This window comes from Amblyraja radiata, chromosome 18, assembly GCF_010909765.2.
Source record: "Amblyraja radiata isolate CabotCenter1 chromosome 18, sAmbRad1.1.pri, whole genome shotgun sequence".
NCBI classification, from domain to species: Eukaryota; Metazoa; Chordata; class Chondrichthyes; order Rajiformes; family Rajidae; genus Amblyraja; species Amblyraja radiata.
The window spans coordinates 19,503,405-19,528,377 of record NC_045973.1 but is presented as its reverse complement, the minus strand read 5'-3'; the positions used below and the strand labels follow the sequence as shown (position 1 = coordinate 19,528,377).

General features: G+C 41.1%; 1 protein-coding gene across 5 annotated transcripts in view; it reads left to right on the top strand.

Moving 5' to 3' along the window:
* itpr1 (inositol 1,4,5-trisphosphate receptor type 1) overlaps positions 1-24,973 on the top strand; it is a 375,823-nt gene that overhangs the window by 64,518 nt on the left and 286,332 nt on the right. For all 5 annotated transcript variants that reach the window (XM_033036757.1, XM_033036758.1, XM_033036760.1 and 2 more), the window contains exon 4: positions 12,903-13,018. In XM_033036757.1, the coding sequence (XP_032892648.1) occupies positions 12,903-13,018 (116 nt within the window). The remainder of the gene's footprint in view (positions 1-12,902; positions 13,019-24,973) is intronic.

The following is a 24,973-nucleotide window of genomic DNA, read 5'->3' as shown; positions in this document are numbered from 1 at the left end:
ATTAAACAAGAGATGGCAGATGTAGGAATCCAGAGCAATGGGAAGAGGAACTGAAATGAGAGGAGCAGATAGATTGACAGAGAGAGAGAGAGAGAGGAACACAGGTAAGGGTTACCTGAAATTGAAGAATTCAATGTTCATACATTATTGGGTTTGCAGACTACTCACGCAGAACATGAAATATTGTTCCTCTAGTTTACACTGGGCCTCACCTTGGCAGTGGAGAAGGCTGTGGATGGACTGATTGGTATGGGAATGATGTGCAACAGGCAGCTCAGGGTGGCCATTGCAGACAGATCACAGGTGCTCTGCAAGTCAATCGCCTAGTCTGTGCTTGGTCTCACCAATGTAGTGGAAGTCACATTGGAAGCACCAAAAGCTTTGGAGAAGGTTCATGTGAATTATACCGCACCTGGAATATCTGTTCTGATCCCTGGGTAGAGTTGTTAGAAATAAGATGAAATATCCGTTGTTTTAATGGGAAAGGGTCAGGTAGGGGTGGGTGGGATGTGATGAGTGCACAGGTAAGTTACCGAGAGAGTGGTCCCTGCAGCGGGTGGAAAGAGATGGGGAGGGGCTATGTGCCTAGTGGTGGGATCCCATTACAGCTGGTGGAAATGGCAAATGACAATGTGGTGGATGTGGAAGCTAATAAGGTAAAAAGTGAGGACTCTGATTTAAGCATCAGTCCCAAAGGACTTACAAACCTGGAAAGTGGACTGATGACCTTTTGTGCACTGTTAGAATTTCAGCAGGAAAAAGTTGAGCTTCAATGAAGTTAGACTTCACGAGGTTTCTATCATCTAAAAAAAGACAGTGCTAGAGTAACTCAGCGGGTCAGGCAGCATCTCTGGAGAACATGAATAGCTGATGTTTCAAGTTGGGACTTTTCTTCAGGGATGCCTATCATCTGCTTTTATCGTGAGCTCCTGTGTGATTGATACAGAGGGAACATGAGGCTCCTGCTGTGATGTCCAAAAGTATGCAATGCACTACTCCCTCAGCAATTTGCTTCCCTGACCAGTGACACCAGCCCCCAAGCAATCAATCTTTAGCTGACCACTGCTCTGAATTGTCAACTTGTTGATTGCTCCTGATCAATCTGGCCGCAATCCTGCCCGGTTATTCTTCACAAGCTCTACTCTGATCTGCAAGAAAAGGAAAGGCCTCTCAATTTTCCAGTGCTGAACCATGTCTTTTGGTCTACCATAAACCAATAACTTCACCTGTGCAAATGAACACCATTCAATATCTTGCCAACTCTTTACCAAACTTGCTGAAACTTGCATTGGTCATGGCTGGGACTTATCTGTCTCTTGTGGATTCGTTTATTGATCATGTAGTCTGATGGTTTCTGCAGTGTGTTTCTAAAGTGAGACCTTCAAGTTGCAGTTGTGTTCTCATTGTGACCATTCACTTGTTATGTTTGTTTTCAGCAAATTAAGTGTTGTGTGTGTTTATCCACCCTTGGTTTAGACTTCTGAGTACCTTGTGCTCTTCTCTGTCTCATAACTGTTAAGTGCGTCTTGTTGGAGAGTATTCAACCAGGAAGCTGAAAACCACCTGCCCAGCCCCCAACCTCACTGCTTTAAATGGTACATTAATATGTGACATAGCTTCTTGTTCTTACTCAGACGGAGCATATGTCTAGAGAAGGCAAGCATTCATCCTTTACACTATGAACTGTCCCTAAGCAAATGTTACCCATTTCTATAATGTGCTGCTGCATTCACTGCCCGCGTACTGCTAGGAAGATTCAAGGACAGCAACTCTGACACTTGGAGTGATCCTGCAGTCAGTAATGGTGTGCACATCTGGTGCAATGTTCTTCTGGGGGACAGCACCCTCAGTTGTTTTTGATTATTTGCACGCAAAGGTTGAGAGCTGTTGAAGAGGTTCTGGTGATAATTTTTTTAAATCTTCTGACTAAGAACCTTGATCTAAAAGAAGCTGTTTTGATTGTGCTAAGTGTTAATATATTTGTTTGTTGGCTGATCCATTTTAACTCATCAGAAATGTCATAGACAACTGGAACACAGAAGGATCTCGCTCACTCCATCGTGTCACTGCCAGTTATCCATATTTAAATTTGCCAACTACTGTTATCTCCTGTGTATGAAGGAACTGCAGATGCTGGCTTCAGACCCGACCCGAAACGCCACCCATTCCTTCTCTCCAGAGATGCTGCCTATCCCGCTGAGTTCCTTCAGCATTTTGTCTATCTACTGTTATCTCACAGCTTTGCATCCTTCCCTACTGCAATATTTTATCCTGTTTTATTTTTCAAAACGCGCATCAGTTTCTGCTTCAACCACTTCCTGTGACAAAACTCCAGCAGCCCTTAAATAAATTTCACTTTTCCTTCTCACCACATCTGACTTAACCCTGACTGCCAGGAAAATTTTAATAAAGATAAATATTGATATTTTACTACAATGGAAATAAGTGTGACATCTCACCAAAAAATTCTAAGGTTTGACAGATTAGTTTAAATTTAAAAACCCCCCATAATTTTAATGAAAAGGCAATTTAGGGGGATACATCAAACCATTATTCCCCTCCGCTTCATGTGAATTCTTCCACATTATTGGCAGAATATGCATGGTGTTATGACAGGCATTGGCTTGTATCGTAGTGGCATTAAACATGTCGTGTGTGCCCAACACGTAATGTGATTTTGGTATAAAGTTCAGTTGAGTGCAAAGATAAAGGGGCTGTCCCACTTGGGCAACCTAATTGGCGAGTTTAGGAGAATTTGAAAAAATGTCATGTTGAAGACCTCCTTCGACTACGTTGAAGACTAGCTTCGACTAGCTACGTCCAACTTCGGGAAAATTGGACACCGAAAGGTGGAGAGTGAAGATGACCTCCCTTCGACCTCCCTTCGACTATGATGAAGACTATCTACCACTGCCTTCGACTACCTTCGACTACCCTCGATTACCTACGACTAACATGCCGACCTACTAGGACTAAACCTACGAGTAAAAAAAGTATAGATTTTTTTTCCATGGCAACCTTTTTTTACTCGCGGGCATTTTTCAACATGTTGAAAAATACGCCGCGACCTAGCTGAGGCCTCGAGTACGCAGGGACTACTCTCGAGCATGAAGGAGAGTTAGAAAGACCTCCTACGACCTCGTGTCGACCATGCTGCGTGTATGAGTCGAGGGCACGTTTAGGAGGTTGTGGTTTTGATTAAACTCTCATATAATTCTGTTCCCATGTCTTTGGAAGCCATTCACAGCTGGGCAGTGAGGGTGACCTATGGCAGTACTGCATCTGAGATTAATAACTGTGCAATGTCAGTTTAAATTGTGCTTGTGTTTAGAACCTGGTTAAAAGAAAATATATTTGTTTTGGCAGCATAGTTTTTGATTAAAGTGGATGTTAATGTTTAATTCTGTTTTGTCAAGAGATTGTTTTAAATTAGTGATTTGCCCCTTTATTCCTCTGCAGTTGTACTGCGGGTTTGGCGAGATGTTAAGTCATTCAAAGTCCAGTTGTCCTGCATGTTTGCCCTATCCAGGGACAATCTGGGTGCCTGCTGTTGCATTTCTTGTCGCAACGTTGGTCTTTACAGGGGACTTTGTTTACAGCGGACTTTACTGGGTACTTTAGTTGCTGCCATTTGGAATAAATGACTTCTGTGCATGAGTATTATAGATTAGGGAATGAATGAGTTGAGCAGGATGCCAGGTCCCACGTTTTTGTTTATGTTCTTTGGAACGTGACCCCTCAGATGTACTGAAAGTCAAGGTACTTAAGTGTGTTAGGGCCAGGCTTTGTAATTGTATACAATTGTAAAATAAAAAGTGTATAAAACCATGGGGATAAATATGGTGAATACAGTCTCTTACCTAGAGTAGCAGAATCAAAAATCAGAGGACAAGTTTAAGGTGAGAGGGGTGGTAGGTATATGGAAAGAGCTGCCAGGTGACACCATTTAAAAGACATTTGGACGAGTACATAAGTAGGAAAGGTTTGGAGGGATGGGCCAAGTGCGGGAAGGTGGGACATGTAGATGGGGCATGTTGGCAGGCAAGGGCAAGTTGGGCCAAACAGCGGACCTGTTTCCATGCTGGAGCACTCGGATGCTAAGTGTATTCAGTCTTTCTGAAAGATGAATCTCAAATTCACACCGTGTCCAGTAATTGTACAGCGGATTTGAAGTAGTGAAGGATGGTAATTGGCCCCTTTTGCGGCCAGCATTTCTGTGGCGTTTTACAAGGTAAGAATTGTACTTGGATCTGTTATTGAAAGAACAGATGGTGCTATGAAAACATGTAACAGCTTTCGAGCCACGCTGATTCTCTTGGTTTCGTTTGATCTACCACTTAAACTTACATTATCATCACCGTGCAAATGTAATTTGTTGCGTCTCATCTTTGTAGGAAAAACATTACCATGTTGGGGTCGATGAAACATCTGTCCTCAAATTTGGAACATTACGAATGACCATGATACAAAGATCACTTTTTTGTAATTAAATCTGACGGGGCAGCTCAGTTGTATATACAGTAAAGCAGTTAATTTATTCATAGGAATATTTAGTGTGGTGTGAGTGCTTTGGACTTTTAAACGTTTTTTTAATGCTGTGATAAGTAACATGGACCTTTTTGAAAGTGGTGATCATTGTCGTATGCATTTAAATTTGTAAATGCTTAAACTTCAGCCTGACAAGCTGTGTTCATGGGTACCAGTGGTCTTAAGAGCAATGTTTAAACTCCATTGTAGAACATTTATTTCAATACACCAAATGGTGTTGCACTCTATTTGGCAATGCTGACTTTTGTGTGTGGAACTCGCCCAAGTATTTGTGTTAGTTTGAGTGTATCACTGCTCTAACATTAATCTTCTATCTGAAATAGCTGTGCTGATGAAGCTGTAAGCCAACTCGTATTCGTTTTTCCATTCTTGCTCAAAAGTACCAAATTTCCAATTTTAAGTTGGTTGTTATTCATAGTTATACTTTTGTTCAGAAAAAAAGGGCAGCACGGTGGCGTAGTGGTAGTGTTGGTGCCTTACAGCGCCAGTGACCCAGGTTCGATCCTGACTATGGGTGCAGTCTGTATGGAGTTGGTACGTTCCCCCCATGGCCGAGTGGGTTTTCTCAGAGATCTTCAGTTTCCTCCCACACTCCAAAGACGTACAGGTTTGCAAGTTAATTGGCTTAGTATAAATGTAAATTGTCCCTAGTGTGTGTAGGACAGTGTTAATGTGTGGTGACTGCGGGTCGGTATGGACCTGGTGGGCTGAAGGATCTGTTTCCACACTACCTCTAAAACTAAAAACTAAAAAGTGGCACATGTGGAAATTGGGTGAAAAAGCTGCATTTATAAAACGATGGATTAATCTTGACTAAGACTGAGAGAATTAAGTGGTTATCAAGAGGGGGATTTTAACTCTGGGGAAAGCTGATCTCCCGGTGGGGAGATCAGTGGGGAATTGTCCCAAGAAGAACTAAATTAATATTTTTGAAACACATCCCATGTGTACTCTACATTCAAATTCCCTCCTGAAAATAATTGATGTCTTGCATTGCTTGTCAATAGTAATAGTGTACCAGTACAAGAAGCCATGCACACAGTGTGCAATGTAACACACACAAGTATGTTTATAATCATTACAATAAAGTAATCTCCATCCAAAGTTGATTGTGTAAAGGTTACAGTATATCTAATATGGCCTTGTTTTATGATGGTACAAAGTTATGATTTAAATTTTTGATCATTTGACAAGCAGCTTTATTGGCGCCGTAAATTGATACAGTCCGAGTGTCAGTTACAGATTTGCAATCTTTCTGGTACAGTGTTCGAGTAAAAGCTGATCCTTGATCCAGTGTCTGAGCACATACGGCGTGACCAAAAGATTACCATGTTGAAATGCATATTTAGTAAGCCGGTTGCTGTACATTCCCATTGTTCAGCAGACATTTGTAGAGCACCTGCTGAGTGATTAGCTTCCTGCTTGCTTGACCTATGAGGTTTATAAAATTAATGAATTTTCTTGTTTCAGTCCTGGATGGCCTGCTCATTTTTAGTCTTGATTTTTGACTCCTCAGTCAGTGGAAATATCCTCCCCATAAGTATCCCATTGTCTTCCTAAAACATTTGGTGCATTTCAACACTATCTTCTGTTCTTCTAAACTCTGACGAATAGAGCCTCCTCAACCTCATCTTTGGCAGTCCTGCCATAAGAACTGGAAACCAGTCCAGTGAACCTTTGCACACCTGCACATTTAGGTAAGGAAACCATAATTGCACGCAATGCTGCAGACAAGAGATGTTGTACTGAGCACCAATTAACATGAAGGTATTTGCAAGCATTGGCCTGCAATATAAAATGAGATGCTGAGCAATGTATAAACAAGATGTTGTTTTAAAGTTTCGCCTACTCTTGTTCATGAGATTACTATTTGCGTATATCTTACTCCAATGCTACACTTTATCAGCAATGATTCCTGGAGAAGGAAAATACATTGTTAACATTTTAGAAAAAAACACTTCTGATTTTAATTTCAACCACTTCCTTTGACGGATGTGAGTGAAGCTCCACTAATTAGTGTAACTGATAACATTTCTTCTCCTCACGTGGTAACCACTACCAGAGATGCAATGCAGATTGCAGATTGACCTGTATTTTAATGCTTACTGCAAATCTTCAATACCAGATGAAAATTGTCTGGATTGTATATAAGGGTGGTGAAACATGTTGTGATGATGTAGTGAACCATATAAAATAGCAATGCAAACAGAGCAGTTAACTTGAGGTTGATGATACTTCATGTAAATACGAGTATGGTTAGATGGAATTCAGTTGCTGCTTTGAATGAAGTAACTTTATGTAGCAAACATAAAAAGAAAAAAACATTTTTTATGTCGAGTCCTGAACAAATTGATATGCCAAACTCTCCACCAATAAACTTTGTTAATTAAAAGATTTCCTCTTTGATATTGATGAACCCATCAAAAAACGATCAGAAAACGATGTGTCGATTTGAGCTACTATTATGTTGCTTTCGTCTCTATGATTGCTCTTAATTGTGAAATGAGTTGGACACTGCAATGTTATGATTGTTTCTGCAGGCTCTAGCTGTGGCTTGTTATGTGAATCCAATAGCCAGTATTTTTGGATGCAAGCCAGTGAAGACCCGAGTTCTTTGCTGTAATATGTGCCGTGCAAGCTGCAGAATGCAAGCAGAGCCTTGCTACATCAGTGCAGAGTAGCACTTCTTTGCATCTTTATCTGGATGATGCTCATTGAAACTGGCTGCAAATTCCAATCAGCAAGATTTCAGATAATTAAAATGTTTACATTGGTTTTAAATAGCATGCTTTTACATCTGAAATACTGGGCCAGTTTGTGAATTTGTTACAATTTCAAAGCTTCTGGTGCTCAAGAACAGGCTTTTCTGGGTGTGGGAGGTGCGCCCTGCCCTTTTTCAGGGATGCTTGTGGAGTGCATTGTATCTTCCCCCCCCCCCCCCCCCCCCCCCCCCCCCCATTCTGTAAATGCACTGACAACTGCTGAAGAGTTGTTCCTCTGAACAACAAGTTGTGATTTCATGGGATAGGCAGAAGCAAAATCTTTGACCAATTTGATGTAGTGGGAGAGCTGCTTGTTCTTCAAGATTTGGAGCATACACTCTCATGGTTGATTTAATTTGCATAAATCCATGCTCTTTCTGCTCGATCTTTTCATTATGTTCTAAGTGCTACTATTACTACTAAACATCACAGATTCCAATATTGTCCCTGGCACACGGGTCTGTAATTGTCCAGCAGTGATTTCTCAGTCTAGTGGCTGCATGCTGAACTGGGCTACAGAGCTGCGAGCCACGCTGGAACATTGGGTAAGGACCAGGGGCATTTAATCAGCAATGTCAAGGCAATGGCATATTGATCCAGCAAAATGGTAGCTGGTAATTGTGATTCTGAGAAGGGCCACCAGTAATCTGTGGCGTGTGTTGTGAACTGCTGGGTTAACCTTGTACCAAGCACTCAATTCTTTATCTTTGTTTGCATTCTTAAAAATAATCTTGATGTGTTTGAGTGATGACCTTGGTGTAGTTGCTATAATCGACTGGAAAATTGAATTTAACATGAAATAAGCACTTTGAATAGCTGCTTACCCCGTCTGTGTAGTCTGATTGTAAGATAATAAATAATTAAGATAATTAAATAAAGAAATAAAGCTGAACCACTTCAATGTTGTATGTTTTTCAAGTTTTTCAGTATTTTCTTAAAATTTTTATAACACTTAAAACGTTTGAAGGTTTTTCGAGCATGGGTTGTGAAACTGGCCGTGCTCATTAATTAATCAGCATGTGTGGCGGGTTGTGGGTGGAGCTGCAGAGCTTTGTAAACCAATCTCAATTCCTGCTTGATGCAACTTGCACTTCGGTTTCAGTGATAATTTGTGCTCCAGGTGGATTTCACTTGGAGTGTGCTGATTACAACCAATTGAACCAAACAAATGTTGGGTAGGCAACCAGAAAAGTGGCATTTAAGTCAAAGTTAAGAGGGTATTTTGAGATATTTGTGGACTGCTGACACCATGTGCAATGTTGTTGTCTGTTTCATTGGACATTGTTTCATTAAAGGCTGCAAATTCCATCAGAAATGAAAAGGCAGTGAGTTTGAGAAAACTTAAGCTTCATAAGAAATAGGTGAATGGATGGCTCATTTGACCCTTTGAACTCATTAAATGATTTTTTAAGCACTGCTTGCTATTTTCCCGCATTCTCATCATTGCTAGATTCCCTTAATATCCAGAAATCTTTCCATATGTTTTGACATAAACATGAAATATGCATAGGTATAAGGTCAAAGAGGAAACATTTAATTGGGCCTGTTTCGGTTCTGTATGACTCCTTCGACTTTAGAGATACATGGCGCAAACAAGCCCTTTGGCCCACTGAGTTTGCACCGACCAGCAATCACTCCATACACTAACACTACCCTACATACTAGGGACAATTTTACAACTTACCAAGGGGCCAGTTTCCGCCTTGTATCACTAGTCGAAGGAGTCACATAGCACTGAAACAGGCCTTATTTAAATGTTTCCTTTTTTACCTTAAACCTATGCCCTTGAGTTCTTGATTTGTCCTACCCTGGGAAAAAGACTGCACATTCACCTTATCCTTATCCTCATGATTTTGTACATTTCCTATAATTAGATCACCCACAGTCTCTTAAACTCCATGGAATGAAGTCCTATCCTGCCCACCTTTAAGTTCTGCAACATCCATCAAAATCTTTCCTGCACTATTTCCATCTTAATGGCATCCTCCTTATAGCAGGGTGTCCAAAACTGAACACATTACTCCAAGTGTGGCCTCATCGATATCTTGTACAACTGTAACACAATGTGCTTACTTCCATGTTCAAGAAGGAACTGCAGATGCTGGAAAATCGAAAAGTGCTGGAGAAACTCAGCAGGTGCGGCAGCATCTATGGAGCGAAGGAAATAATCAACGTTTCGGGCTTCGGCCGAAGAAGGGTTTCCGCCTGAAACGTTGCCTATTTCCTTCATAGATGCGGCAGCTCCATAGATGCTGCCGCACCCGCTGAGTTTCCCCAGCACTTTTGTCTACCGTCCTTACTTCTATACTCAATTCCCTGACTGATGAAGGAATCTTTCATGCATTTCCTTCTTGGCAAGTTCATCCTTCTGTGCTTAATTGCCAGGAAGTGGCTGACCGAAGGAACCTCCGATGTATTGGAGTAGATTTTTGACAACTTTGCTATGCATCTGTCTGATAGCTGCCCTTGGTTGTAGGGACACTGTCTGAAGAAGAATTAGAAATGAGATGTGCAGTAAGAAAATATTTTTTTTTTTAAAGAAAAGGAATTAATAGAAACTACGGATCGACAAGTAATTCTGAGAGTTTTTATGAATTTTTAAATACCTTTTGATGGAAATCTGTGTTGTATTTTTTCAGGGCCAGAGAGGTTTCATCAATTGAATTGCAATAATTGCATCATGCACTTTCAAAATAATCTCTTCTGAATGCTGCAGCAAAACCTTTTGTATTCTGGTATTTTTAATAGAGAGTTGATCAGGCAAATACTGTTTGAACCAGTCCTGGTTCAAGCAGTATGTAAAATAAATAATTTTTGTGGTGGTAGTTTTTAAAGTAATAAGCCTAATGTTCAGAAGTAGTTCAAATGTGCTCTTGTTTTGTATTGCTGTGGAAGAAATTGAAGTTACTTTTTATTTTAAGTTTGAGGTTTTGAACTTTTAGGCTATTGTTTGTGCTTGTCACAGTTTTGAGAACCCAGTGCACATCGCAGCATTTAATCATCTGATCCAAGGTCAGATACTTTTTCTGATTGGCATTGTGGCTCACATCTAAACTAGGATAATTTCTGTCCTTGCATTTTGCCTTCACTTAACCTTATTTGGTAAGGCTTCTGCAGTTAAAGCTGCAGTAAGCTTTTCAGTGAAGCAGCCCGAGTGATTCTCCCACTGTCTAGGTTGCACTGTATTCAACTAAGTGAAGGAGATCATAGAAATTACGTTTTAAGTTATTGCCCGATTATGAGTATTGAGTTTTAAGGTCTAGAACCTTATGGCTGTCCCTGATCTTTCAGTAAACAAGTTAATGTATAGAGAATTAGTGTGCAGTTTAAAGTAGTATTTCCTTTGTTTAAAGTGGGTGGGGTGGGTGGAGGGGGGGGAGAAGAGACACTGCTGGTTATTTTTAGCTGTGGTTATTGATGAAGGTAAAGTAGCATGAGAAGCTTTGACATGCGTGGAAAGGAAATGATAAGCAATGGTCGGTGGGTCCCTTGCACACTGCCAAGATAAACTGGATTGGAAAATGAAGAGCATGGAAGAGAAATCAAATATTTTGTCTTGAAAGTTGGCACCAAATATCTAGAAATAGTGGTTGGGCAGTGGAATTCAGGTGAGAAACTCAAAGAAAGTAACATTGCTATTAATATTAGGTAAATTAATAGGGACATGGTGAAAAGGCCCAATGGCTTGCTGATCTTCACCCCTATTTAGTTCCTCTTCCATGGTCTTTATTCTCCAACCCAGTTTATCTGGTGGTTTTGCAGGACGTATGTGGAGATGGTGTATGCAGGCTGTTAATGTCTTAAGATTCCATAAATATTCAAATTGTTCTGACAGATTGGAAGGTAGAAATTATAGCCCCACTATATATGCAAAGAGCAGAGCACTACTGACTAGCTGCTGACAGAAATGCTCAGGAGAATGGTGGAATTCATTAAGTGCAACATAACACTCAAAATAAAAATAAAATTAAATGAGCTGGTCAACATATAGATTTATGAAAGGAACATCATATTCAACAATGCTATTTGAATTATGAGCTTTTAATTAGCAGAATGGGTCAAGTTGTGGTGTGATGTATTTTGACTTTAAGCTGCTGTGCGATACTAAATTAAATTGGGGGTATGATATTGGAAGTAATGTTATGGCATGGATTGAAGGTGCATTTATGAGCAGAAAACAAAGTAGGAATAATGGGGTTCTGTTTGGTTTGGCGGACTCTTAACCAGTCAGTAGCTGAAGCCCCAACACTGACAATAAATATCATTGGTTTTGAATGGTTGGATCATGCAGTATATTCAATGTATTGCAAATTCTAAGCTTGGTGACAGTGTAGGTGGTGAGGAAGATACCGAGCTGTTTTGGAGGATATAGGCAAGTTAAGTAAATGTGCCAGTACATGACAGATGGAATACATTGCGAAAAGATAGGAGAACCATTTTGGAAGGAGAAATAGAAAAACAGTTCTGATGTACTGTCTTAACCTGAAATGTTGACTATCCCTTTGTCTCCACTGGTACTGCTTGACCTTATTTGTTTCCCCAGCCATTAGGCTTACAGCATCTGTAGTATTTTGTGAATCCCACAGAATCTTCAGTGCCTGTGGAATGAGGGGAATGGCAGGGTTCTTTCAAGATGGTGTTTCTGACAGTGCAGCATTACAGTATTGTGCTGAAGAGTTAGTGTCATCTGTGTGCTTCAGTCTGTGGAACAAGGCTTGTGCCCTCGACATCCACCCATAGGAAGCAATGTGATCCAGAGCATTGAGAAGGGTACTCATTCCACTGCTGTCTCATTCCCTCTACTTACCATATATCTGAATTTGATTTTTGCCGATGGAATATGACGTACTAAAATCAGAACTCCATTGATTGTAAAGTGGTTGGTTTGGACATGGATCACTTTGGGAGTCACTGCAATTTTGCAGTTATTTTGTTCCCCTTTGTGAGCTTCCTAGGTTGCTGTGTAAGGGAGGCTGCAGATGGAATAGGCTTCAGATTTGAACCAGTTTGCTGTGTGTTTAAACAATTTCTGCAGCTAAATTGTATTTTCTGCCCAATCTCGATTTGCTTGGATAAAATCCAATGTATTCCATTCTCTTGAGGCATTGGTATCTCTTCTGCCATAATATGAAAATATCCAGCTGAAGGAGAAATGTTGAGAGGCTTGTTGGATAAAGTTTGACAGTAAAGGGCCTGTCCCACTTTCACGACCTCTGCTGAGTTTGGCCTTGACTCGTACTAGCAGCATGGTCGTCACGAGGTCGTAGGTGGTCGTAGGTAAGTCGTGATGCTAGTCGTAGGTACTCGTGGCATCAAGTAGGTCGGGGCGTTTTTCTAGCCTGATGAAAAAATGTCCACGAGTAAAAACGGTCATGAAAGTGGGACAGGCCCTTTACAATACTTGGTTTCTTATTGGGTACACACAAGATGTGTGTGCTGATGAATCTAGTGCATAGCATAATACTTTGGAACAAAACAATAGATTTTTCCAAATTAGTTGCCTGTGTTTTAATGATTCATTCTCTTACTAAATCATCTGCTTTTAATAATCCCATTATCTTTCTCTCCCCCATCCCCTCATTGTTTCCACAGACTGCCTCTTTAAGTTATGTCCTATGAACCGATACTCTGCTCAGAAACAGTTCTGGAAAGCAGCTAAGCCCGGAGGCAACACCACAACGGACGCAGTGCTGCTGAATAAACTGCACGTAAGTAGAATCCAGAAACTGTGCAGCTGACTGATGTTCTCTCTCCAGTGAGTAAGCCTGGAGTTAGTGGCTGGAGGCATATTTTTGCTTTATCAGGTAAGGCTTGAAGAGATTTCTCCCCAAAGAGTAGAAGAATGTAAGTTAATTGGGCAGCAGCTTGTAGAACTGTTGTCTCATCACTCCCCTGCCCAGGTTCAATCCTGATTTCTGGTGCTGTCTATGCGGTGTATGCATGTTTTCCCCATGACCTTTTGTGTCTCCTCCAGAGCTACATATCGCAGAAATGTGCAGATTGGTAGATTAATTAACCACTATAAAGTATCCCCACTGTGTAGGTGAGTGGTACAACCTAGGGGAGTTGATGGGAATGTGGAGAAAACAAAATATAGATAGGGTAAACTGATGTTTGCTGGTTGGGTGGGTCGAAGGACCTGTTTCGCTGCTGTATGACTCTGAAGCTATGACTAATGTTCAGTTCAGTTCAGTTTATTGTCACGTGCACCGAGGTAAAGTGAAAAGCTTTTGTTGCCTGCTATCTAGTCAGCAGAAAGACATTACCTGATTACAATACCTGAGACATTTACAGTGTGTAGATACATGATGAGGGAATTGTGTTTATGGCACGGTAAAGGCAGCAAAGTCCGATCAAGGATAGCCGAGGGTCACCAAAGAGGTAGATTGTAGTTCAGTAGATCATCCACCTGTCCAAAGTAATACGCACCTGTCCAAAGCCTTGAGTTGAGAGGTATGGTTTATTTGAAGGACATAATATGCCATATGCAAATGTTTCCTACTGTCCCGCCCAATGTTTATCCTTCACCCTTACTGCAAGAGGGCGAACTGTTCTTTAACACAATATGACTTGTGGAAGCCTCCTGTGGACAGACTGGATGTTATATTTCCTGCTATGAATGGGACTATACGTCTGAAGTACTACTTATTAAATAAAGCACTTTCAATAATGAATTATAAGATCTTAACTCCTTGACATTATCTTCCTGAAAACTCCATCTGGGATTTACTTGGAATATGTGTTACTCCTAAACTCAAAATGAAATCCCATTGGAAAAATTGTCAATTTAATGATTGTAGTTGTTGTTATTATCGTTATTAGTATAATACTTTCATTGCTCCCAATTGAGTCTCTACCCAAAATAATTGCAGAATATTGTGTTGTTTTGAAAGGGAAATTTCCTTTGCAATGGATATGTCAGTCATGGAGTCATACAGCACAGAAGCAGGCCCTTCATTCCAACTTGTCGATGCTGTCCACTTTGTCCCATCAAAGATAGTCCCATTTGCCAGCGATTGGCCAAAATCCCTCTAAGCCTTTCTTATCCATGTACCGGTCCAAATGTCATTTAATTGTTGTTACTATGTGTGCCTAAGCTACTTTTTTTTGGCAGTTTGTTCCATTCACCTTTTCTAGGTGAAAAAGTTGCCCCTCAGATTCCTATTACATCTCTCCCCTCTCATTTTCAACCTATGCGAATAGACAATAGGTGCAGGAGTAGGCCATTCGGCCCTTCTAGGCAGCACTGCCATTCAATATGATCATGGCTGATCATCCCCAATCAGTACCCCGTTCCTGCCTTCTCTCCAAATGCCCTAACTCCACTATCTTTAAGAGCCCTATCTAGCTCTCTCTTGAAAGTATCTAGAGAACTGGCCTCCACCTCCCTCTGAGGCAGAGAATTCCACAGACTCGCAATTCTCTGTGTGAAAAAGTGTTCTAAATGGCTTACCCCTTATTCTTAAACTGTGGCCCCTGGTTCTGGACTCCCCCAACATCAGGAACATGTTTCCTGCCTCTAGCGTGTCCAAACCCTTAATAATCTTATATGTTTCAATAAGATATCCTCTCATCCTTCTAAATTCCAGAGTGTACAAGCCCAGCCCGCTCCATTCTCTCAGCATATGACAGTCCCGCCATCCCGGGAATTAACCTTGTGAACCTACGCTGCACTCCAAGAATGTCCTTCCTCAAATTTGGAGACCAAAACTGTACATAATACTCCAGGTGTAGTCTATGTAGGTCCCTGTACAACTGCAGATGGACCTCTTTGCTCCCATACTCAACTCCTCTTGTTATGAAGGCCAACATGCCATTAGTTTTCTTCAATGCCTGCTGTACCTGCATGCTTACTTTCATTGACTGAAGAACTAGGACCCCCAGATCCCATTGCCTCACAGTTGTAGAGACCCAAAATGTTGGAGTAACTCAGCGGCAACAGGCAGCATTTCTGAATAGAAGGAATGGGTGATGTTTCGGGTCGAGACCCTTCTTCAGACTGAAGTCAGGGGAGAGGGAAATACATAGATAAGGAAGTGTAAGGTGTGAAAACAGGACAAAGGGGATGAGTTTTAAGGAAAATGTAGAATAGATCATTGTTCGCTGGGAGAAGGCAACTACAAAGCAAACATAAGATGTCGACAGAGACAGTCAGACTGGTTGGAGAAGTTGGAAGGGGTTGGGATGGAGAGAGAGGAAAAGCAAGGATTACCTGAAGTTAGATAAGTCAATGTTCATACTGCTGAAGATCATTTCTGGTAGTTGATAAATTTTGTGACTATAGAACTGTTTTGATGTGTTTTAATTGGGTGGTTACATTACATTTCAGTGTGTTTTCAGATCCATTTAAATAATGTCTCTGAACTCTCGAGTGCTGGGCAGAACAGCAGTGTTGTAATCTTAGAGGATATCCCATCGTCGCCAGAAATGGCTAAACTGCTGCATGACTTGCTCATTACTGAAAGGAGTGAATTGTCAGAATTTAGGGCAAGATCTACATATGTATTCCACTGGGTCTATCAAGGTTTGAATGCTGAGTACAGTACGCACTGGAAAGTAGCTACATTTGCTCCTGGCAGGTTCTTTCAAGCAAGTGTTTTTTTTTTTTAGATTTTCAAAATTAATTCAAAAAATGCTGTCTCACTTCAAAATCTATTGGAAGCTGAATTCTGGCTTTTATCCAATCTTGCTAATTTCATGAGCAAAGCTTATTACAAACATCCGTCTGAAGACTTTGATCTTCACGAGAGTGCAACATGAAGCGATAGTCTAATTTAGCTGAAAAATACTTTGCTGTTGTTTGTGGGAGCTTGCTGTGTACAAATTGGTGGTTGTGTTTTTCCACATTAGTGAATCTGTCACAAAATATTTCACATCCTGTTAATCACGTTGGCACTGCCTGGTGCAACCAATTGGTATTCTTTCATGCTATCAGTTCAGTTTAGTTTAGATACATGATAATGGAATAACGTTTAGTGCAAGGTAAAGCCAACAAGTCCGATCGTAGTCCGAGGGTCATCAAAGAGGTAGATAGTAGCTCAGGACTACTCTCTGGTTGTGATAGGATGATTCAGTTGCTTGATAACAGCTGGGAAGACACTTCTATACTTTTTGCCTGATGGGAGAGGGGAGAAGAGGGAGTGGCCAGGGTGCGACGTCCTTGATTATGTTGCTGGCCTTGCCGAGGCAGCGTGAGGTATAAATAAAGTCAATAGAAGGGAGGTTGGTTTGTATGATAGTCTGGGCTGCGTCCACAATTCGCTGCAATTTCTCGCAGTCTTGGATGGAGCTGTTCCCAAACCAAGCTGTGATGCATCCTGATAAAATGCTTTCTGTGGTGCATTTGTAAAGGTTGGTGAGAGTTGTAGGGGACATGCCAACATAGTTATATTAAGCTCTTAAGGCTAAAAGAATTAAGGGCTATGGGGAAAGATCAGGAACGGGTACTGATTTTCATCACTAACTTCCATCCGGCACTCAAATTCACCTGGACCATTTCCGACATCTCCCTACCGTTTCCAGACCTCACTATCTCCATCGCAGGTAACAGACTACTGACCAACATCTACTACAAACCCACTGACTGCCATGGATATCTGGACTACACTTCTGCCCACCCTGCTTCCTGTAAGGACTCTATCCCCTACTCCCAATTCCTCCTTCTACGCCGCATCTGCACACAGGATGAGGTGTTCCAAACCAGGGCATCGGAAATGTCCTCATCCTTTAGGGAACAGGGGTTCCCCTCTTCGACTATAGATGAGGCTCTCACCAGGGTCTCTGCTATATCCTGTAGCTCCTCTCTCACTCCCCATCTTCCCCACTCGTAACGAGGACAAAGTCCCCCTTGTCCACACCTTCCACCCTACCAGCCGTCACATACAACAGATAATTCTCTGACATTATCGCCACCTCCAACGGGATCCCACCACTGGCTACATCTTCCCATCTTCTCCCCTTTCATCTTTCCACAGACACCACTCCCTCCGTAACTCCCTGTTCTCCGTAATTCGTCCCTTCTCACCCAAACCACCCCCTCCCCTGGTACTTTCCCTTGCATCCGCCCAAAATACTACACTTGTCGCTTTGCTTCCCCCCTCGACTACATCCAATGGCCCAAGCAGTCTTTCCAGGTGAGGCAGAGGTTTACCTGCACCTCATCCAACCTCATCTATTGCATCCACAGTTCTAGGTGTACATCGGTGAGACCAAGCGCAGGCTTGCCGATCGCTTCGCCCAGCACCTCCGCTCAGTTCGCATTAACCAACCTGATCTCCCGGTGACTCAGCACTTCAACTCCCCCTCTCATTCAGAATCCGACCTTTCTGTCCTGGGCCTCCTCCATGGCCAGAGTGAGTCCCACCACAAATTGGAGGAGCAGCACCTCATATTCCGCTTGGGTAGTTTACACCCCAGAGGTATGAACATTGACTTCTGCAAGTTCAGGTAGTCCTTGCTTTCACCCTCCTTCCCTTCCCCTTCCCAGCTCTCCCACAGACCACTGTCTCCACCTCTTCCTTTCTTCTTCCCACCCCCCCCCCCACATCAGTCTGAAGAAGGGTCTCGGCCTGAAACGTCACTTATTCCCTCGCTCCTTAGATGCTGCCTCACCCGCTGCGTTTCTCCAGCATTTTTGTCTACCTTTGATTTTTCCAGCATCTGCAGTTCTTTCTTAAACATACTATTTTAGATGATCAGCTATGATCCTATTGAATGGCGGTGCTGGCTTGAAGGGCCAAGTGGCCTACTCCTGCACCTATTTTTCTACGTTTCTACATTCTAAGCCTTCTAAGGAAGCAGAGGCTTCCTTATCTTTCAAAGATGTGAACAGTGTCAAGAACTTCAATTTAGGCCTGTATATAGAAAGAAATGGATTAAGAAGGTAATGAGTGAAAATGTATTTGTATTGGGATTTCTGGTGGCGAGGCGAGCAGGTAGCTGCTTAATTTCGAGCTCCCGATAGCAAGTTTAAAACTAGCCTCCCTTAATTCACTAATTGCCACATAATTCACAGTTTTCTGTATTGGAATGAGTGAGGGAGCGACAACTAGAAGTCAAAGGAAACGTGACGGACGTGAAAGAAAGAATTCACCGGTGAAAGCTCAAAGCTCAAACGATGAATCGGCAGAAACCGTGCGCTCAATGCTCCACAATATCAGTAAGGAAATACTTGACTTCAGGGCTGAATATAAAGTGGACTTGCATAAATTTAAAGAAGGACTCAAAGACGATATGAAAGCCGAACTCAAAGATCTAAAGCAAGAAATTTATCATAAACTTTCTGCTAACTCCAAACAAATCCACGCCCACGAAACTAGACTAAACAAAGCAGAGGCACGAATCGAAGAGGCTGAGACAATTAGCATGGCTATGAAAAATGTGCTGTTTAAATCAATGGAAAAACAAAGTCATGCAAGAAAAACTGACTGATTTGGAAGGACGGTCTAGACTAAATAACGTTCGCATCTACGGTGTGCCTGAAGAGAAAGACGGCAAATCCATGTCTGAATTTGCGGAGCAACGTTTGAAAACTGAACTCACAATAACAATGGACATCAACATACGGATCCAGCGCTCGCACAGAGCTATGGCTCACAAACCAGAACGTAACGCACCACCTAGGTCCATAGTGGTAAATTTCCTGGAGTTTAATACCAAATAATTGGTATTGAAAAAGGCCTGGGGAAAGAAGATAATGATTGATGGGCGACGTCTATCATTTGACCACGACTATGCAACGGAGGGTGCCAGAAGCGCAAGGCATATAAGGGAATAAAGAGGGCCCTGATGGAGAGAGGTGATCTTCTAGACCCAGCTGGACAAGATGCGCATTCACTGGGACTCAGGAACATGCACATACCATAGTGCACAAGACGCAGCGCAGGAGCTGAGGAGGAGAGGCTACTCTGTGGAGACACCAGATTACAGCGCTGAGGAGCCGGCGGACCCAGAAATGGAGTGTCTTCTCCAGGCTTTGACATGGCAGAGAGTTGGAAAGAGGAGCGAAGGACGGGAGTGAGACAGCAAGAGAAACTACAGGAGTCTGAGCAGACCCCATCCAACTAGCTTTTATTGTGTCACGACTTATTTAGGTCTAGAAAATAAGTGCTATCGGATGACGTTGGACGATACTAGGATGCGTGAAATGGAGTGTTTCACCTCTAGTGAGGGGCCCCCTGGGAGGAGGTTTAAAAAAAAAAAATCTTTATTTGACACATGTTGTCCAGATGTTCAGACCTGCACATTTTCAAGTTATCTGGAGATTTATGAATGCAATACAGGATCAGGTAAATTAAATGTCACGTAATACTATTAAATTGGTGTCACTCAATGTAAATGGGATGAATAATCCAGTTAAAAGGAGCAAGGTCCTGGCTAAACTGAAAAAAGAAAAGGCTCGGGTACTATTTTTACAAGAAACCCACCTGCCTCAACAAGAACATGAGAAACTAAAACGCTTTGGCTTTAGAAATGCATTTTATAGTTCCTATAAAACTAGTCAAAAGAGGGGAGTGGCTATCCTCATCACCAATGCAGTCCAATTTGAATGCCATAAAGAAGTCAGGGACAAAGAGGGAAGGTATGTATTAGTTAAAGGAAAGCTGGAAAACAAAGTAGTGACACTGATAACTCTGTTTGACATTATTGCTTTAGAGACTGAAGGTATTTTGATATGTGGAGGGGACTTCAATGTGGTTATGAATCATAATTTGGATACAACAAGCCTAAAAAAAAAGATGCATCTGACCAAGTTTATTAACACATCAGTGCAGGAAATGGGCCTAATTGATGTTAGGAGAGAATTTCACCCTTTAGAAAGGGACCACACACACTATTCAGTACCTCACTCAGTCTACTCCAGGATTGACTACTTTTTAATGAATACGGGTGAAAGCCACAGGATCACAGAGTGTAAAATCGGGGTGGCAGATGTATCTGATCACAGTGCGATCAGCTTGACAGTACACCTGAATAGTAGAAAAAGAAATACTGTTTGGAGGCTCAATGTGCGTATTTTGAATAATAATGCAAATGTGGAACAAAAATAAGGGAAGAAATAAAAAGGTACATAGAAGAGAATGATAATGGGGATGTGGATCCTGTGATATATTGTGGGATGCTATGAAGGCAGTTATACGTGGAAAGCTGATCGCCCTGACATCATCACAAAAAAAGGCCCGGCTAGCTACGTATGAACATAAAGTAGAAAAATTGAAAGAATTGGAGAAAAAACATAAAAACATACTGGATCATTTGGTACTAAAACAGATTAAGGAAATGAGGGGGGAGATAGATGAGATCCTCAGGGGAGATATGGGGGGAAAAAAAGGCAAGATTTGTAAAAATAATTTGTAAAATTATGAAGCAGGTCCAAAAGCAACTAGACTCCTGGCCAGACACCTGTGTAAACAGCAGGCCTCTAATACAATTCATAAAATAAGAGATCCTAAAACCAATCAATTATCACATGAGCCAGATGAGATAGAAAGAATGTTTAAAGAGTACTATAAGAAACTTTATTCTAAACCACCATCAGTTGACGAAAGGACAATGAGAAGTTTTCTTAACTCACTCGACATGCCATCAATTGGTGAGACACAAAATAATACCATTACGTCACAATTTACGGTTAAGGAGCTGGAAGTTGCAATCAGTAGACTTAAGGCTAGTAAATCACCAGGCAGCGATGGGTTTCCACCAGAATGGTACAAGGCCTGTAAGAAAGAGCTAACACCTCTGCTCCTGTCTTGCTTTAACTGGACCCTTAAAGATGGCAGGGCTCCCCCATCATGGAAGGAAGCAATTATTACAATTTTACCTAAGGAAGGCAAAGACAAAGCAATGTAAAAATTTCAGGCCAATCTCAATTTTAAATGTAGACTACAAACTATTTGCCTCAATCATTTGCAAAAGACTCGAGACTTTTGTACCAGATCTGATTAATGAAGACCAAACTGGATTTATTAGGGGGCGTCAAACACAGGACAATATTAGAAGAACGCTCCACATTGTGGATAATGCTCAAAAGAAGGATACAAATATGGTCCTGGTCAGTTTAGATGCAGAAAAAGCCTTTGATAGTGTTGGTTGGGTATTTTTATATGAAGTACTGAGGAGATTTGGTCTCAATTAAGATGCAATTCGGTGTATTAAAACAATATATCAGGAGCCTACAGCTAGGATTAAGGCAAATGGAAACTTATCAAAAAGGATCCAGTTAGAAAGGGACACAAGACAAGGATGCTGCCTTTCTCCTACTCTCTTCATTTTGTATATTGAACCCTTAGCACAAGCAATAAGGCAGAGAGAAGACCTGCAGGGGGTCAAAATAGGGGGGAAACCTTTCGCTGATGATGTCATTATTTTTCTTGCACGACCAGATATGTCTCCCAAATCTAATGAATCTATTTGAAACATATGGATACCACTCAGGATATAAACTGAATATAACAAAAACACAAATTCTTTCATTCAATTATTCTCCATCCCAACAAATCAGCGACGCACATAATCTGAAATGGAATTCAAAATCGATGCAGTATCTTGGTGTAACTATAACCAAAACACTTTTCAACATGTTTGAAACTAATTATAACAAAATTAAAGAAAACATCAAAAAGGATGTTGATAGGTGGTCTACCCTTCCTCTAGACTTCAGTGCCAGAATACAAACGATAAAAATGAATATCCAACCTAAACTACTATATTTATTCCAATCTCTCCCAATTAATGTTCCCCGAGACAAAATCATAGCCTGGGATAAGATGACCTCTAGATTCATTTGGAATAGCAAGAAACCAAGAATAAAACTGACAACACTTCAACTGCCGAAAAGCAAGGGTGGAATGGCTTTACCAAATCTGAGGAAATACTTTTATGCAGCTCAACTTAGACCTCAGGCTTGTTGGTGTAGACCTGATTATGAATCTCGATGGAAAGAAATGGAAAGAGAGATACAGGGTTACCAGACCCAGATTTTGGTGGGAGACAAATATCTGAGAGGGGCTTTGAGACATGCTATGGATCCAATAGTAGCATTTACGTTTGAAATATGGAATGCTATAGTGGAAAAATACAAATTAAAAAGAGGGATTCACGCATTGAAATGGTTCGCATATCTCAAAGTTTAAGCCAGGGGTGTATGATTCAAGATTCAAAGAATGGGCACAAAAAGGCATAATGGTAATGTATACAGCTTCAGAAAATGGCGGGTATATGAGCTTCTAAGATTTAAAGTCAAAGTATGGTCTCGAAAACAAAGATTCTTTTAGATACTTGCAATGAAGAGACTACTTTACTAAAGAGATAAGGCCAGAACTAGATGAAACTTCAAATAATGTAATCAAGGTGATTGTGGATGCATACAAACAGAAGGGGTCTCGAATCATCTCTGCTTTCTACCAAGCTCTGGTGGGAAGCGGGGGAGAATAAACACTCTACATAAAAACAAAATGGGAAGCAGAATTAAAGATTCAAATAATTGAAGAAGAATGGTATCAAAGGTGTGAGACACAATGTACATTCACAAGCTCACTAGTATGGAGAAAATGTTGTTGGAAGAATCGAACTCGCTTTTTTATAATACCCAAAATAAAAAGCAGACAACTTGCTGTCCAACAACACTGTTGGAGGCTGTGCGGGAGTACGGAGGCAGACCACTCGCATATTTTCTGGAACTGTAAAGATAAGGCCATACTGGGAAAATGTTAACGCAGTTGTTAAAAATATCTTGGGTTATAAAATCCCAAATACCTGCCTTGTGATGTATCTGGGGCACATTAAATATATTGTAAAGATAGAAGATACATATTTGACTAAAGTTTTGCTTGCAGCAAGTAAGAAGGCCATTACCAGGCAGTGGCTTAATGAAAAAAGTCCAAAACAGGAACAGTGGTTAGAAATTGTGCGAGACATCTTTAATTTGGAGAAACTGACATATTCCTTAAGAGTCAAGGAGAATTCATTTGAGAAGATCTGGGAAAAATGGACCGTTTATTTGAGCCATGACACCAACTAGATAAATGCCGAGCTAGTTATGGGAAGATTGTGTTATATAGAACTAGATGGTATGTTTGTGTGAATATTGAAATATCTCCAGATAACGAATCAATGTAATGTTTTTTTTAAATTTGGTAAGTGAATCACACGGTCTTATTCCATCTATTTATTTATTTATTTACTTTTTCCCCGTATCTATTAATTTTTTTATTTTGATTGTTTTTCTTATTTTGTTTTATTTATGGTGATGGCGCTGCACCGTTTTGTATATCTCTGTGAAAAGTCAATAAAAATTTAAGTGAAAAAAAAAAGAAAATGTATTTGTAATAATTAATAAATTGGGAACCGTTACCCCAGGGTTTTACATGTGTAACCTTTTGGAAACTTGAACAGAAGTAACTATTTGCAGAATAAAACACAGTATGTTTGTACTATACTAATACACTGTAATATTGCCATAGTTTTAAAGGATTCGATGGGGCAGAATTTGCTAAATACAGAAACAATTTCTGAAGCAACACGTAGATGGTCATACTGGAGAATGGACTATACGCGATCTCCCAGTAAATAAGTCTGGGAAAGTGGCTGACATGTCAGTGGGGGAGCACTTTGGGACTAGTGGTCATAAATAGTTTCAAGATATGGAAAATGATAAGACTGGTCCACAAGTCAAACTCCTAATTTGGGAATAAACTAATTTTGGTGGCATTAAGCTGGAATGCAAAAAGTTGATTAGGATAGACTGTTGGCAGGTAAAGGAAATCTTGCAAGTGAAGGCATTTAAAGGTGAGATGGGCTGAGCTCAGAGCCAGCACGTTGCCGTTAGAATAATGGGCAGGATTATACGGACTGCTTGATGAGGGATATTGAAACTGCTCAGGAGAAAGAAGATTGCAGATGCTGGGTATAGGCAGCGGGGTTCAAGTGAGTCCCTTGCATTACATGGCAGTGCATTTAAGAAGGAAGGTAGGAGAGCTAAATGGGAACACGAGATTATCCCCGGCAGAGAAGTTGAAGGAATGGTTTTCTGTGTGTTAAATGCCAAAGAGTAACTCCAAAGAGAGTAAAGAATCTTCATGTTTGGTGTGTCATCTATCTCTGAAGCCACAGAAAATGGGCAAAGTGTTAAATGAGTACTTAACTTATTTACTGTGGAGAAGGGAATGGAAGCTAGTGAGTTCAGGGAAGCGAGCAGTGAAGTCCTGGAGCATATCAATGTTATGACGAAGATGTGTTGGTGGTTTTGAAAGGGAGCAAAGGTCCATAAATCCCCACAGTCTGACCAGGTGGAATGTGGAATGTTGCGCTAACCATGGGAGGACATTTTTGCTCTCCTGGCAGATATTTTTATGTTTGTTTCTGATGGTTGAGGTATGTGAAGTCTTGTAGGATGAGCATTGTGATGCCTTTACTTAGGAAGGGCTGCAAAGACAAGCCAGGGAACCACAATCCGGTGAGTCTTGTATCACACTGGTGAAAAGGGATTCTGAGGTACAGGATTTATTTGCAGTCTGTTACAATTGAATCTGTTAATTTCTATTACAAACTTGCTACCTTAAATTACTCATTGGTTAACTTTGAGACTGGATGTATACATTTCTATCTTGACAGGCAGTGACCTCTACTGGAGATGATTTGTGCTGTAAAGTAATGACTTGGAAATT